Raw genomic sequence first — 15,868 nt, 5'->3', positions numbered from 1 at the left:
CATCAACATGGACTTTCCATAACAGAGGCCCTTCACACGAAATCATGCCTATCGACTTTTTTCCCATGCCTTCTTGATAGTCTTCTAACGAAGGCTCAACAAATTCCGCCACAAGGTCCGCGATGACCTGTCCCTTTATAGAGGTGCGAGGCATATACTTGATATCGAAAGCTCCTAGGACAGTTCCCCATTTGGCAATTCTTCCCATATAATTTGCACTTCGCAGAATTGATTTAAGAGGGAGTTGTGTAAGAACAACAACCGTATGAGACTGGAAGTAATGGGGAAGTCTTCGTGTACCATGTACCACCGCCAAGATAGCTTTCTCCAGTGGCAAATAACTCAGCTCGGCCTCATGCAGAGATTTACTTACATAATAAATCGGTCTCTAGATGTTATTGTCATCTCGGATAAGAACCAAACTAACTGCATGGTTAGCCACTGCAATATATGCAAACAGAATTTCATTAACTTCTGGTCGAGACATAACTGGCGGTCGCGAGAGATATTCTTTTATCTGTTGGAAAGCCACCGCGCACTCCTCGGTCCATTCAAAACCCTTCCATTTATTCAATAATTGAAAGAAAGGTCTGCATCTGTCCGCGGACCGAGATATAAATCGGTTGAGAGCAGCAGTCATTCCTGTTAGTCTTTGTACTTCTTTAGGATTCCGAGGTGGGTGTAAGCGTTTATTGCCTTAACCTAAGCGGGATTCACTTCAATTCTCCTTAAGTCACCATATATCCTAGAAACTTGCCCGATCCCACACCAAAAGAGCATTTAGAGGCGTTGAGCCGCAATTTATACTCTCTTAGCTTCTGAAAAGTGTTGCTCAGATCTTCCAGATGTGCATAAACTTCTTTACTCTTTACCACCATATCATCCACGTATACCTCAATAGTTTTTCCTAGCTGTGCCTCAAACATTCTCGTCATCATCCTTTGGTAGGTAGCCCCTGCGTTTTTCAAACCAAAGGGCATTACCTTATAATGATAATTTCCTGTAGAAGTGACGAATGCAGTCTTCTCCTGGTCCTCAACGGCTAAGGGTATCTGGTGATAACCTTGGAAAGCATCAAGAAAACTCATCCGAGGATGTCCAACAGTAGCGTCAACCAATTGATCAATCCGAGGCATTGGGAATGAGTCCTTCGGGCAAGCTTTGTTTAAATCTGTGAAGTCTACACAAACTCTCCACTTCCCATTCTTCTTTTTCACCACCGACGGGCTGAACCATTCAGGGTAAAACACTTCTTTGATAGCACCTGCCTTCTTGAGTTTGAGCACTTCCTCTTTCACGGCTTGAATGTTCTTTGGAGGACCTCCGAGGTGGTTGCCTCCTGGTACAGGTTGGATTGACCTTTAAATGATTACATATGAAGCTCGGATCAACCCCAGGGGCCTTATACGCGTTCCAAGCAAATACATCCGTATTTTTCCTTAAAAATAAAATCAGCTCCGTCTTCTCTTCCTGTGGCAATTGAACTCCAACCTGGAAGAACTTCTCAGGGTCATTGTCTATGAGAATTTTCTCCAATTCTTCGCATACCGCTTCATCTACCTCGGCTGCGGCAACAGACTTTGATTGCTATGCTTCTTCGTTAGTCAAGGCCGAGGAGTCGAAGTTGGTCGACGCAGGTGCGGCCGTGACACACGTCGTGCCACGATCGACTCCCAAGTAACTCCACCACCTGGTCCCCGAATGAAATTTGACTTTGACATGCAAGGTTGAGGAAACTGGCCCCTGCCAAGGTCTCGCTACAATGGCCGTATAGGGAGAATAAGCATCGACCACGATGAAATCTACGTCTACCACCTCGGACTCGATTGCACGAGCGGTCTAATTTGTCCCTTCTGGAACGACAGCTCTCCCTTCGAAGCTTATCAGGGGTGAGTCGTATGCCATAAGATCTTCAACCCTTAAATTCAAGCCTCCGAATAGGTCAGGGTACATGATATACGCGCCACCGCACGATCGGCCATTACCCTCTTCACATCATAGTTCCCTATTCGAGGGTTACCAGCTAAGGCATCATCATGAGGCTGGATGGTCCCCATCTTGTCCTCTTCGAAACTTAGGACTTGGGAGGATATTTGCCTTAATCCTCTTCGGCTGATCCGTGACTCTTCGGCTAATGTTCGAGCTATTGACATTACCCTGAGGAGCTACGAGTCCTTCCAGGTGCCTGCAAAAATGACATTGATAGTACCTAGAGGAGGTCTCGACGAAGGGCCGTCGTGGTTTGCCACTCCCGATTGGTTTCCTCGCCCATTGGGTTGGTAGGAACGCTTAGCTTTCCCTCCTTAACCAATTGTTCCAAATGATTCCACAAAGTGCGACAATCCTCGGTGGTATGACCCCTCTCACCGGTGATAATGGCAATGGAGATTTTGGTTGCGTCTCAAGGGTCCCCTGCCATTTTATTTGGCCATTTGAAAAAGGCTCATGCCTTATTTTCTCCGAGCTGCCGCATCGGCTCCCCGAAGATGGTGTTGACCACTTGTGGGGGTATGTGACCGATGCACTGGAAAAATCCCGCGATGCCTATTGTTGTATCTCCGACCCGAAATCCCTTCTTTCTTGTGGGATAACCTTCGCCTTGCCTTTTCCCTGCTGCTGATCTTCTTCAACCCTTTTGTACTCGTCGATGCGATCCATCAGTCGACGTACGCTCCTGACAGGTTTCTTTGTTAAGGACTTCCTCAAGTCATGCTTTGTTGGTAAGCCGACCTTGAAGGTCCTTATTGCTACATCATCAAAGTCTCCGTCAATTTCGTTGAACATTTTCCAATACCTGTCCGAATACGTTTTCAGGGTTTCCCCTTCCCTCATAGCCATGGATAGTAAAGAATCCAATGGACGAGGAACTCTACTGCACGTGATAAAGCGGGAACCAAATGCTCTAGTAAGCTCTTTGAAAGAATCAATGGAGCATGCCCTTAAGCCGTCAAACCATCTCATGGCCACGGGCCCCAGGCTAGAAGGAAAAATCTTGCATAACAAAGTTTCATTCCTGGAATGCACTGCCATTCTCTGGCTGAAATGGCTTACGTGTTCCACAGGATCCGTCCGACCATTGTAAAGAGTAAAGGCCGGTTGTGTGAAGTGCCGAGGTAACCTCCCTTCTTCCAATCTGCGCGTGAAGGGTGACCTGGAGATTTGGTGTAACGCTCTGCCCATTGCCTCATTTCCTAAGCCCCTAGGGGGGTAGTCCCTGCCACGCCTCCCATGCAGATTGTCTTCTTCGGAAGAGAAAAATTCACCTGGGGGAGTTCTGGATCTCTGCCCGTAATTGTCATCCTCGGATCCTTCTGAAGAGGGGTCAGAGACCAGAGGAGTTCTCCTTCGCCTTTCGTGGCGCAATCTCCTCTTTAGGCCGTCAATCTCCTTCTGCATGGCCCTGGCATTTCTTTCATAAGGAACTCTGCTTCCTCCTTGCGAATGACTTGCACTTCTGATGGTGTGTGTAGTATGTACACTTCCTTCTCGGTTCTCTCCGTGATCAGGATGCAAGGAGTGATCCTCATGCTGGGAGCCCACGGACTCCGCGCTGCGTTGTGGTCCTGATCCTACCATGATGTCCTAAACTTCCTTAAAGACTAAATCCCCACAAACAGCGCCAATTGTAAGGACACAATTCAAATTCCCAAACCACGACTGGGAGGAAATGGGCTTGAAAGGCCTTTCTTCACAATGAATTTGTAGAGGATGGGTTTGTAATCTAGATTTCAAGGATGGCTTAGACAATTACAAAAAGAACGGGCTTTGGGCCCAATGGAACAAAACAAAGAATCGTTTGCAAAGAGTAAGACTGAGAATTCCTCCTCGGACTGTTTCCGAGGATAGTTTATAATAGTATTTCTCAAGTTTGGATACAAATATTGATTATCATACACTTTTTCTTTCTAAAAAAGCCTCCCCTTTCTTCGTATGCCTTCCCTTCTATTTATACTCCTCTCCTTCTCTTCATCATCTTCCACTTTATGGTTGCAATCCTGATTTTCGGATACTTGTCCCATCCATTCTTCCCTAAAGCCCGCTGGGATTAGGGACCAAGTTCCAAGCTCTATGCTCAGGTCCCATCCTTCCATCTATCCAGTCAGCGTATCAATTACAGAGCTTTTAATGTATGGGCGGTGGTAGCAGCTTTACTTTAGACATTCCACCGCTCTTTCTATTGTCCTCCACGTATACTGTGTATCCTCGGCTTAACATTCCGAGGACAAATATACTCCTTGGACGTTTTGGGACATTTAAATACTCCTCGATCATTTTGATGTTTTCGGATTTGGGTTTCTAGCCCAAAAGATTTCGTTGGGCCGTCCTTCATAAATTACTGGGCCCAATACCCCTACAGTAATATTTAACTATTATTTTATACCATAATTAAAAATTTCATTCTTTTTATTTTTTAATATGAATTTATTTTGGAGAGAATACTAAATCTATAATAAATTTTACTACAAAAATCTTATAAACTGATTCAGTGACAAACGTGATCTGTGACACTTCAAGAAGATACTAAACACTTATTTGAATGAATGATGTCAGTGATGTTATAAATTTTACAATGTGATACTTATAAAGATGTATAACCAATCACAAAAAACAATTTAAAAATGTATTTAATAGGTTTTTGAAGTCTACCGATCATATTTATTATCACATCAAAATGTAAAAGTTATGTAGTAAAATTTATAATATTTATAAACTCTAACATTTTCCTTAAAAAGAATTCTAACATTTTTCCAATTAAATTACTTGTGATTATGGATTAGTGACACATCTATTTGTAAAACTTATATATGTATTCGTCTTATTTCTAACATTATTCTATTCTTTTGGTATTCTTAAAAGTGGAAGAAAAATGTAAACTAAGTTTTAATATATCTCCAATAATATATATATATATAAAGAATTTTTGCCCCTAAATTTGGAGGGCTTTCTCTAGTAGAGGGTTCTAGGCGATGGCCTAAGTGGCCTAGGCCTAGGGCCAGTCCTACTCTAGACCTGAACCAAAGTGACTCATTCTACTATTTTTAAGGAAGATTTCTATTATTAAGTTTATGGTATACAATTTAAAAAAAAAAAAAAAAATTCAAACTTTCATCATTTACCAAACAAAAGATTTTAAAAATGTAACTCAAGGAGGCTCATTGTTCTTGAACATGATGTAAATCCAAGATTCAATCCACCACATTATCACTCCATGGAATTCTCGTGGTGTTTCATTGACAGAAAGCAAGATAATTTAACCAAAAGCTAGGGCTCTATATATATATATTCTAAAGAAGTAACACACTATCTTCTTGTTACATTAATTGAATTTCTCAATAAGTATTATCCTTTTTCTATTTTGTACCTTTTGGATTAATAACATATTTTCAAATTTAGTCTTTTACTTCAATGATTGATAGCTATGATTCGTAAATAAAGATGTCTCTCTTTTTATTTGTCTCTTTCAGTCCCAAATTAAAGTTGAACCAAGGGAAGGGGAAGGAAAGGGAGGTGAAGGAAAAGGGAGGCGGAGAAATAGATTTTTTGTTGTTTGATTGAGTGGAAGTGGAGAGAAATGGAAGGATTTTGTTTTGTCACTTTATCTACTATTCACTTTCCTCCCAAATGATAAAAAGCTTTAACAAGTTCAAGTAAAAGATAATTGATGAAGCAAGATTTTGCTTTGTCAGTGTGCTCCTCGTTAGTATGATAGATGATCTGGAGATCCTGTACCAAAGAAATTACTAAGCAGGTAATGGCACCGGTTTGGGGCCTGCCAAGGACCCTCCGATGCTTTAATTAGCTTGAGCTCTTTAAAAATCTAAATACTGTAGAGTAATTTGTGTGTGTGTTTAACCTGAATCTTTTACTTGTCTTTCCTGGCTTTATATAGCCTTATACTGAGTAAATGCTTAGTATAACATTATACCACAGCTGGAGGATTTATTGCTCAATGATGACCATTTAATCCCAACCCTTGCTGTTTATAACAGACTTATAATTGCACATTGTTGGATGTCGGTAATGGTTCTGTGCTTATTAATCACTTAATCATTAAATGCTGTCTGGAATTAATGCACTTATGCTCGTCTGTACTCTTACTCGTCATTATTATGGATGGTTTGTGAGTAACAAATAGCCATTTACATGCTACTCGTTAGTGTCGTCCTTTCTTTGGATGAGCGAAGGGATATAGAAAGTCCTTTTTAGCGGGTCAATTTATTCGTGCCCCGCGATTCTTGTCTCATCACATTTATTATGAGGCGATATTTCCGTCAGGTGATTTTCATGTTTCCTTTCTATGTTGGTTGTACGTGCGTTCTTTCCTTGTGTTTCTCGGCATTGATTTTGCTTCTTTTTTTAGCAAAAACTCCTCATATCCTCCTTCTTCTTCATTATACAATGCATTTGAAGTCTGAAACAAAAAAGAGAGCTTCTGCACACTCTGCATGGTAAGACTCCTTTTCATCAAGACTCCATTAATGGTTGATTTTGCTTTCATTAGGCAAGAAGCTCCTTCTATTTCATTCTTCTTTGCTAGACTAGGGGTGTTTCTAGAGCTTTTTGGTGGACATCGTCCCCAAGTAGGTTTGTTTTTACCTCGAGATTGTGGGGTTTTTAGACCTATTTTGACCACCCTTTTTCCCTTGATTCGTCATTCTTTGATTGCTCATCACCTAGAGATGATTGCCATAGAGTATAGGGGCACCGATGTTAGGTCTAACGAACTAGAAACTGGTCTGTCATCAAGTAGTGAGTCTATGGATAAAGACTTTGAAATCATGGTATTGAAAACTTTGTTGTCTTCAAAACTCTCATCTTCTTCAAAACCTTCCTCCTCTTCGTCTTCAATCCCTTTCCATGCTCTCTTCGAATCTTGCTCTTTAGAACAGAGACACCTGAAGTTGATAAGAAAAAGGTTCCAGTTCTTGGTAGGGCCGTCACAAGACTACCTTATCCAAATGAAAAATCCTGTTCCTTTGCCCATGGTGAGGTGAGTTTTTACGAGGCTACTTTTTGCATGGCCTTCGTTTTCCTGTTCATCCTTTCATCATGCAACTGCTTTTTTGTCTTAATGTTGCACCTGGCCAGCTCGTCCTTAACGCTTGGAGGACGATCTTGGCTGTATGTCAATTTGGGTGTCTGCCCATGATGGGGACATGATAACCCTGAATGAATTTCTTCATTTATACCGTTTGAAACCTTCTACCCACTATGGGTATTTTGAACTCTTACCTTGGAGTAGGGAGTCTAGGATTGTCCGTAACTTTCCCACTTCTTTTTGTGATTGGAAGTCACGATACTTTTTTGTTTCTAGACCTAGATGGGAAACCATGACTGACGACCTGTGGGGTGAGGTCCCATGGTTGCTACGAAAATGAGAAATTCCCTCTCTTGGTGTGCCCCTCTACCTTTTCGTTAGACCAACTGTTTTAACTTATCACTCTTTGACTTTTTCTTATCAAATTGTTTTGTAGTTTCTGATTGTCCTGTATTGGAAGACCGTTATCAAGGATGAGTTCAATCTGTTCTTGAGTTTGCCCTTACTATCGACGATTTCGGCGATCTAGTAGATCCTCATCATTTATACGATTGTTGCCTTGGACTTGAACCTTTTGCATTTGTTTTAAAGAAGATTGCTCAGGAAGAGAAGAGTAGGTTTAACTTACCCTCCTTTTTTATTCCCTCTCTCTTTATAAGAGCTCGGCTTTCTAACCTTCTAATTTGCCGAAATGGCTACCAGGTATAGCAAAGATAAATATATTAGTGTGAAGAGTTTGAAGAACGAGCCTTTGTCCTTGCTTTCTCCTGGGTTGAAAAAGCGTAAGTTAAATGAAGGAAGATGAGACTCTTGCCCCCTTTTCTCTTTGGTACCTCATCTTCTTCCACACCTTCCCTTGAGATGATGACCTCCACACCTCCAATCACTCATTCCAAAGGGAAGGGTAAGGTTGGCAAGAGCGTTTGGGAGGACCCTGCCACGACCCTTAGACGTGCTCACAATGTCATTACTGATGACGAGCTTAGAGGTCTCTCGTCCACCCCTTCTCACGAACTGGTCAGTCGTCATATCCACAAACTGGTGCAAGTATTTTACTCAGCAACTTTTATTGCTCATTGAATTTTCTCACCTGTTTAAAAGTTCTAATTCTTCTTTTGTCTTCAGGTTCTTGGAGAGTCCTTGCATCTGATGACTAACTATCTGAGTAGTGAAGAGAAGGTAGTGGTGGTCGATTCCAAGGTTGACTCAGTTGAGGCTGAGAGCTCGAAGTTGAGGAAGGATCTGATCGAGGCAATGGACCAAGGCTAAGGAGAAGGTGAAGGAGCTCAAGGATGTGCTGAAGGTGGAGAAGAAGCTCGTCACCTAAAAATACAAGGAAGTTCAAGCTGCCATTCTAAAGACAGACGAAGAATGTGAGAAGGTGTCTCCTAATTTCTTGAGCCTGATCGCTTCTCCGATCTTCAATTTGTCTAGTACTTCAAAGGCTTCGAGCTCCTACGTAGGTGGATGATGAAGCATCATGGCTAGGTAGTAGACTTTGCAAATCTTGATTTTGAAGCCATCGACACCGAGATCCTTGCTGATGAGACTAAAGAGAAGGAAGATGAACCTATTGTTGAGGCCACTAAAGGAAATGGTGCTACCACAGTTGGAGCTGTAGAAGAGACTCACATGGATGAGGGCCATGTTGAGGAGGTCATCGCAGCTCCTTGAAGGAATAAATATATATAAAACTCTGGTTGCCATGTGTTTTGAGGCTCTAATTTAAATACGATGGATGCCTCCTGTTTTGAGGCCTTAACTTTGTAAACAATGAATGTTTTGGATGCCTCTTGTTTTGAGGCTTTTGTTTTTATAAGCAATGCCTTTGTTTAGGCTTTATTTGCTTATTTAGCCTTTGCTTAAGAAGCCTTGTTTATGGCTTAAATCTCATCATAATAGTGGACTTCGTTGCTTGAGGTTCTTTTGTCCATACATGGTACATGACCTGAACTTGAAGTTTTCGTCATTGATGATTCTATGGTTCTTACCCTTTGAATTCCCTCCGTGTTTATGGTTTGAACTCATTTTTAGAGTTTTTACCATATTCACGATTTAAACTTGTTATTAGAGTTTTTTACGATGTTTATGATTTATACTCATCATCTGAGTTTTTACCATGTTTATGATTTAAACTTGTCATTTGAGCTTTTACCATGTTTATGATTTATACTCATCATCTGAGTTTTTACCATGTTTATGATTTAAACTTGTCATTTGAGCTTTTACCATGTTTATGATTTAAACTCGCATTTGAGTCTTTACCATGTTTATGATTTAAACTTGTCATTTGAGTCTTTACCATGTTTATGATTTAAACTCGTCATTTGAGTTTTTACCATGTTTATGATTTAAACTCTTCATTTGAGTTTTTACCATGTTTATGATTTGAATTCGTCATTTGAGTTTTTACCATTTGGTCATGTTTATCTCCTTTTCGTCTAACTTAACCTTGAAGCTTTGTCAAACTTATTGAAAAAGTGATGGCTTATGAAGCCCTATTATTTCATGCACCCTCATTTAGGAGGAGGTTACAAGGAAATTATTGAATATAACTTGACCAAAATACTTGAAAGAAAAACAATGCTTAAAGGAAAACAATGAAACCTCGCTTATCTGATGCATCGTAAGGTGAGGTACTCCTATAGACGGAGCTTATTAATCCAAATACTTCTTACTGATAGTACTTCTTGAGATGTTCCACGTTCTAGGGACGTGGCAATGGATTGCCGTCGAGGTCCTTCAGGTAGTAGCTTCCTGTTCTTGAGTAACAGACAACCTTATATGGACCTTCCCAAGTAGGGCCCAAGTTCCCCTGAATTGGGTCCTTAGTGGCTTGTGAGACTTTTTGCAGTACCATATCGTCGGGGTTGAACCTTTTGAGATTCACCCTCTGATTGCGATACTTTGCCATCTTCTGTTGATATCGAGCCATTCTCAGGGTTGCCTCGTCTCTAACTTTAGGTAAACAATCCAACTTGAGTTTCAGTTTGTCATTGTTTCAACCTTCATTATAGTGAGCTCGCTTAAGACTAGACACCCCAACTTCAATGGGAATGATTGCTTCTATACCAAAAGCCAACTTGAATGGGGTTTCTCCTATTAGTGTTCTCACAATTTTTCGATAAGCCCATAGTACTCCTGGTAACCTTTTTGGCCATGCCCCCTTTGCCCCCTCAAGTAGTGCTTTGATGAGTTTGAGCAAAGTACGATTTGTTACTTCTGTTTGCCCGTACTTATGGGTGCCTCGATGATGAATAATGGTTTTTTATCCTTAGTTTTGCACAAAATTCCCTAAATTTTTTACTATCAAACTGTCGACCATTATCAGAGATGATCGTCCTTAAAATTCCAAACCTGCAGATAACGTTCTTCCAGACGAAGCTCTGTATTTCGCCTTTAGTGATTATTGCCAATGATTCTACTTCAACCCATTTGGTGAAGTAATCAATGGCGATGAGTAGGAACTTGACCTTCTTCTTCCCTCGAGGGAGTGGACCAACAATGTCGATCCCCCATGTGGAGAATGGCTAAGGTGAGGAGATACTTGTCAGTAATTCTCCAGGTATATGCTGCACATTTTCGAACTGTTGAAACTTATCGCATTTCAGGAGTCATGCATTTCAGGTATGGTGGCGAAAATCCTCTCTTGTAAAGTTCACCATTCATGACAGTGAACCTGGCTGCTTTAACTCTTACCTTCTTTGCTTCTGACTGTTTAGATGGGAGCTGACCATCTTTGATGTAAGAAAGGATCGGGTATATCCAGGTGCTTGGTCGTTGGACTGAGAGGGTCTGCAATCCATCGATACTAGAGATTATTTGGACTTACATGAGCAAATCTGTCGTCACTGGGGCATCTTTAGTTAACGCGAGTTCAGCGACCTCGTCAGCAGTTGAGTTGTTCTCCCTTAGGATTTGCTCAAACTTAACATTGTTAAATTCGTCAATGAGTTTTGTCATTAGCCTGAGGTACTTCTTCATTCTTTCTTCCTTTGCTTCGTATTTGTTGGTTATTTGCCCAATAATTAGCTTAGAATCAGTCCTCAACCTCAAATTCTTGATTCTCAAGGCAATTGCAAATTTCAGGCTAGCAACGGCCGCTTCATACTTTGCTTCGTTATTCGTTACTAGAAATTCTAGTTGAACTCCATATTTAAGGACGTCCTTCTCGAGTGATGTCTTAATGATACCAATGCCTCCGAGCTCTACAACAGACAAGTCATCTGCACAGATCGTCCAATACTCTACTTCCTGATTTGGGTCGGGGAAGAGTGAATTCTATAATAAAATTTGCTAAAGCCTGAGCTTTGATTGATGTTCTTGGCTTGTATTCAATATCAAATTGGCTTAGCTTAACAACCCATTGGACTATGTGCCCTGCAGCATCTGGTTTGCTCATTGCTTTTCGAATTGGTTGATCCGTCATAACCATGATGTCATTAATTGGAAGTGTGGACGAAGCTTCCTTGAAGCCACAATTAATGAGAAGGCCACCTTCTCTATACATGGGTACTTCGCTTCGACGCCTTGAAAAGCCTGACTTGAAAATCCGTTGTATCTTGGATTCTTCACGGATCAACGCTTAGCTGGTGGCTATTTGTGATACAGCTAGATACAAAAACAAATCTTCTCCTTCTACTGACGGGCTTAATAATAGAGGCTTAGCCAAGTACTCCTTGAGGTTCTAAAAGGCTGCTTCACACTCGTCCGTCCAATGGAGGGTCTGCTTAAGAGTTTTAAAGAAGGGGAGACACTTATCAATGGCCTTCGAGATAAACCTGTTTAATGCTACCACTTGCCCTATCAACCTTTGCACCTCCTTGACTATTTTGGGAGAAGTCATGTCAAGTATGGCTTTAGCCTTCTCTGGATTTGCTTCAATTCCTCGCTAAGATACCATAAAGCCTAGGAATTTTCTTGATGAGACCTCGAAAACACACTTTACAGGGTTGAGCTTCATTCTATACCTTCTCAAAGTATTGAATGTCTCTTGGAGGTCTTTAAGGTGGATTTTGGCTTCCTTGCTTTTCACGAGCATGTTGTCCACATAAACCTCCATATTCTTGCCTATTTGCTTGCTGAACATCTAGTTTACCAATCTTTGGTATGTGGCACCTGCATTCTTTAGTCCAAACGGCATGACTTTATAGCAATATAGGCCCTGGCTAGTGACGAACGCAGTTTTCTCCTGATCTTCTTTCTTCATTAGGATCTGGTTATAACTTGAAAAAGCATTCATGAATGTTAGCAATTCATGACCAGCTGTCGAATCAATGAGTTGGTCAATTCTGGGAAGGGGAAAACTATCTTTAAGGAATGCATTGTTTAAGTTTGTGAAGTCCACACACATTCTCCACTTTCCATTGGACTTTTTTACCATGAAAACATTGGCAAGCCATTTAGGGTAGTAAACCTCTCTAATAAATTCGGCGGCTAAAAGCTTTTCTACCTCTTCCATAATTGCTTTGTTTCACTCTAGGGTAAACACCCGTTTCTTCTGTTAAACGGGTTTCTTTGTTAGGTCGATATTGAGACTGTGCTCTATTACTTGTTTGTCAATTCCTGGCATATCTTCAATGCTCCATGCAAAGACATCCAGGTTCTTTTTCAAAAACTTCACTAGTTCATCCTTTAAGGACTGTTGGAGCTCCTTTCCTACCTTGGTAGTTTTGGATGGATCTCCTTCCACAAGATCTATGTTTTCTGCTTCCTCCATGGGCTTGGGTGGTTCCTCCTCTACCATCCAAGTGTGATTCTCTCTGGATGCTGGGACTGCTAGGTAACATTCCCTGACTAAAAGTTGGTCTCCACAGATTTCTCCAATCCCATGGGGGGTCAGGAATTTTACTCTCAAGCAGTATTTTGCATCCAATTGCATTTGCTGGAAAGCTGTCATGTACATTACATCTACTGAGCTTCCGTTATCCACCAACACTCTTTGGGCGTTGTACCCTTCAATGGTTAGCATAACGATAAGGGGGTCATTGTGTGGCTGCTTGATCCACTTCATATCTTGCTCGGAAAAAACAATGTCATCATTCTCGGTACAATAATGTTTTGCTATTGGGTGTTTGATATGAACACTGTTTACTTGCCTTTAGATTACCTTTCTCAAGGACTTGTATGATCCCCCAACAACTAGTCCTCTAGTGATCGTCCTTATTTCTCCCACGATTTGCTTGGGATTGTATCAATTTTCTTCCTTATGGTTGTCGATAGACTTCTCTTCTGTCCGCTAGCGGGCTTGATAATCTTTCTTGACAAAATTTTGAAGTTTTCCCCTCTGGATCAACTCCTCTATTTGTTCTTTCAAATCTTGGCACTCGTCAATATAATGACCATGATCCTTGTGGAAGCGGTAGTATTTCTTTTTATCTTTTCGTTTTGAGGACGAGATCAATGGTTTGGGCCATTTCAGTACAGGGTCGTCCTTTATCTGCATGAGGATTTTATCCATGGGCATCAGCAAAGGAGTGAAATTCAGCTTTTTCTTAGATGACATCTCTAGATCACTTTTGCTGGCCTTGGCTTCTATAAGATTATCTTTGTGATCCCTCTTCTTGCATTGGGACTCAGCGCTTTCCTCTTTCTTTTGCTTACCCGTTAGTTCCTTTGCAGTCAGTGCATCTTCGCCATTCATGTATTTTTGCACTTTGAACAACAGATTCGTCATTGAAGCTGGAGGAGTCTTCCCTAGAGAGAACAAGAGGTCAGGATTGTTCAACCCTACTTGGAAGGTCGTCATTATCACTTGATCATTTGCCTCGTCTATTTCTAGTACAGCTTTGTTGAAGCGTTTTACATACTCTCTCAGGGTTTCTCCTTCCTGTTGCTTTATAGTTAGCAGGTAGGAGGTGAGCCTCTTGTGGCATTGGCCCCTAATGAAATGACAGACGAAGGAGTCGCTTAGCTGGTTGAAGTTTGCTATAGATGTTGCGGGTAGCTTACTAAACCATACCTTTGCTGCTCTTCTAAGGATTGCCAGGAACGTCCTGCAAATGACCTTGTATGGGGTTTGCTGGAGGTTTAGTATCGCCTTGAATGCCCTTATATGATCCAAGGGGTCCTTAGTGCCGTCATAAACTTCCAGCTGTGAAAGATGAAATTTTGGTGGCAGGGGACATTCCAAAACACTAGTAGTGAAGGGCAAATCTGTCCTTTTGATCATGCCATCGAGATTTATTGCCGTCTTACCCTTGAAGACATTTTTGACTTCATCTAGCTCTTTCCTCATGTTCTTCATCATTTGATTGCTGCCACGAGTTGACTGCGCTGTGTGTTTTGAAGTCTCTCTTCTGCTATTTGGATTGTGGGCCTTGTCGTCATTGTCATCATGGTTACCCCGTGACTGTGATGCACTCGTGCCTTCTAGATGTGCCTTCCGTTTCAAGTCCTCGTTCTGTTTCATCAACTCTTGCTCATTGGCTATCAGTGCCTGAATTTGTTGGGCCATTACCACCAGGTCCAGTGCTGTAGTCGTGGTTGAGTCCATCGGTTCTGAGGAGCTTAGTCAGTAGAGAATTCAACAGCTTATGGTCGTTCCCCATAGACGGTGCCAAACTAATGAAGCAAGATTTCGCCTCGTCAGTATGCTCCTCATCAGGACGATGGACGACCTGGAGATCCTGTATCAAAGAAAGCACTAAGCAAGTAATGGCATCAGTTTGGGGCCTGCCAGGGATTCTCCAATGCTTAAATTAGCTTGAGCTCATAAGAAATCTAAATTCTGTAGAGTAATTTGTGTGTGTTTAACCTGAATCTTTTACCTGTCTTTCTTGGCTTTATATAGCCTTATACAGAGTAAATGCTTAGTATAATGTCATACCATAGCTGGAGGATTTATTGCTCAATGATGACCATTTAATCCCAGCCTTTGCTGTCGGTAACAGACTTTTAATTGCACATTGTTGGACGACGGTAATAGTTTCGTGCTTATTTATCACTTAGTCATTAAATGATGTCTAGAATTAATGCACTTACGCTCGTCCGTGCACTTACGCTCGTCCGTACTCTTACTCGTCATTATTATGGACGGTTTATGAGTAACAGACAACCATTTACGCGCTACTTGTCAATAATCACTTGATGATAAGGGAAAAGAAGAATATGGTGCACTTATGTCTTAGCAAACCATAATAATGGATTAGAGCTTCGTTATAAATCTTTGTAGACTTATAATTATAAAGTATTGAAAGTGCCAAGAGCCTTGTATTTTTAGTTAAATACTGCCACATGACTAGATTTTAAGAGGAAAATTTAAGGAATATCATTTAAGTACTGTACTTAAGTTTTGTTCTATATATATTTCCATATCCAATGCTGAAAATATATCTTAAAAATTGATGCTAAAAATTTAATATAACTAAATCCTTGGATATGCAATCAACCTTCATAATTCAATAGTTTCTCAAATTTTTTTTTTAAAACATCATAGTCATTATGTGCCTTGCATATTCTAAAAGACACAATTTTTGTGAATTTGGCTGCACTTCCTTTGAAATAAACTGTGGGATTGAGAAGCCTGAGAGAATAAGGACAAGATAGAAAAGAAAGGGCAAGATTAATAATTAAATACAAAGCTTGGGGTAATGGTAGCCCCCATGATAAAATAAGGACCTACATGAGCAAAAACAGTAGTGCGGACTCGTATCGTATGGTCGTATTAATTCTTACTCTTGTCCTCTTTATTCTTTTCCCCTACTTTTTTATTTTATTTTATTATTTAATTTTAAATATACGGTCTCCCTCCTTTCCACTGTCTTTCTTTCTCTACCTATATTTATTATGACCATTTCATAAAAAAAAAGTATTCTAGAAGATCACCTA

General features: G+C 40.8%; 1 protein-coding gene across 1 annotated transcript; it reads right to left on the bottom strand.

Moving 5' to 3' along the window:
• Window positions 1-13,277: 13,277 nt before the first annotated feature.
• LOC142632553 (uncharacterized) lies at window positions 13,278-14,534 on the bottom strand. Its single transcript, XM_075806933.1, has one exon. It carries the CDS (start codon window positions 14,532-14,534, stop codon window positions 13,278-13,280), a length of 1,257 nt encoding a protein of 418 aa, XP_075663048.1.
• Window positions 14,535-15,868: the final 1,334 nt, after the last annotated feature.

This window comes from Castanea sativa, chromosome 4 (assembly GCF_040712315.1).
Source record: "Castanea sativa cultivar Marrone di Chiusa Pesio chromosome 4, ASM4071231v1".
NCBI lineage: Eukaryota > Viridiplantae > Streptophyta > Magnoliopsida > Fagales > Fagaceae > Castanea > Castanea sativa.
The sequence above is the reverse complement of the archived record's forward strand: the minus strand, read 5'-3'. Positions and strand labels throughout refer to the sequence as shown.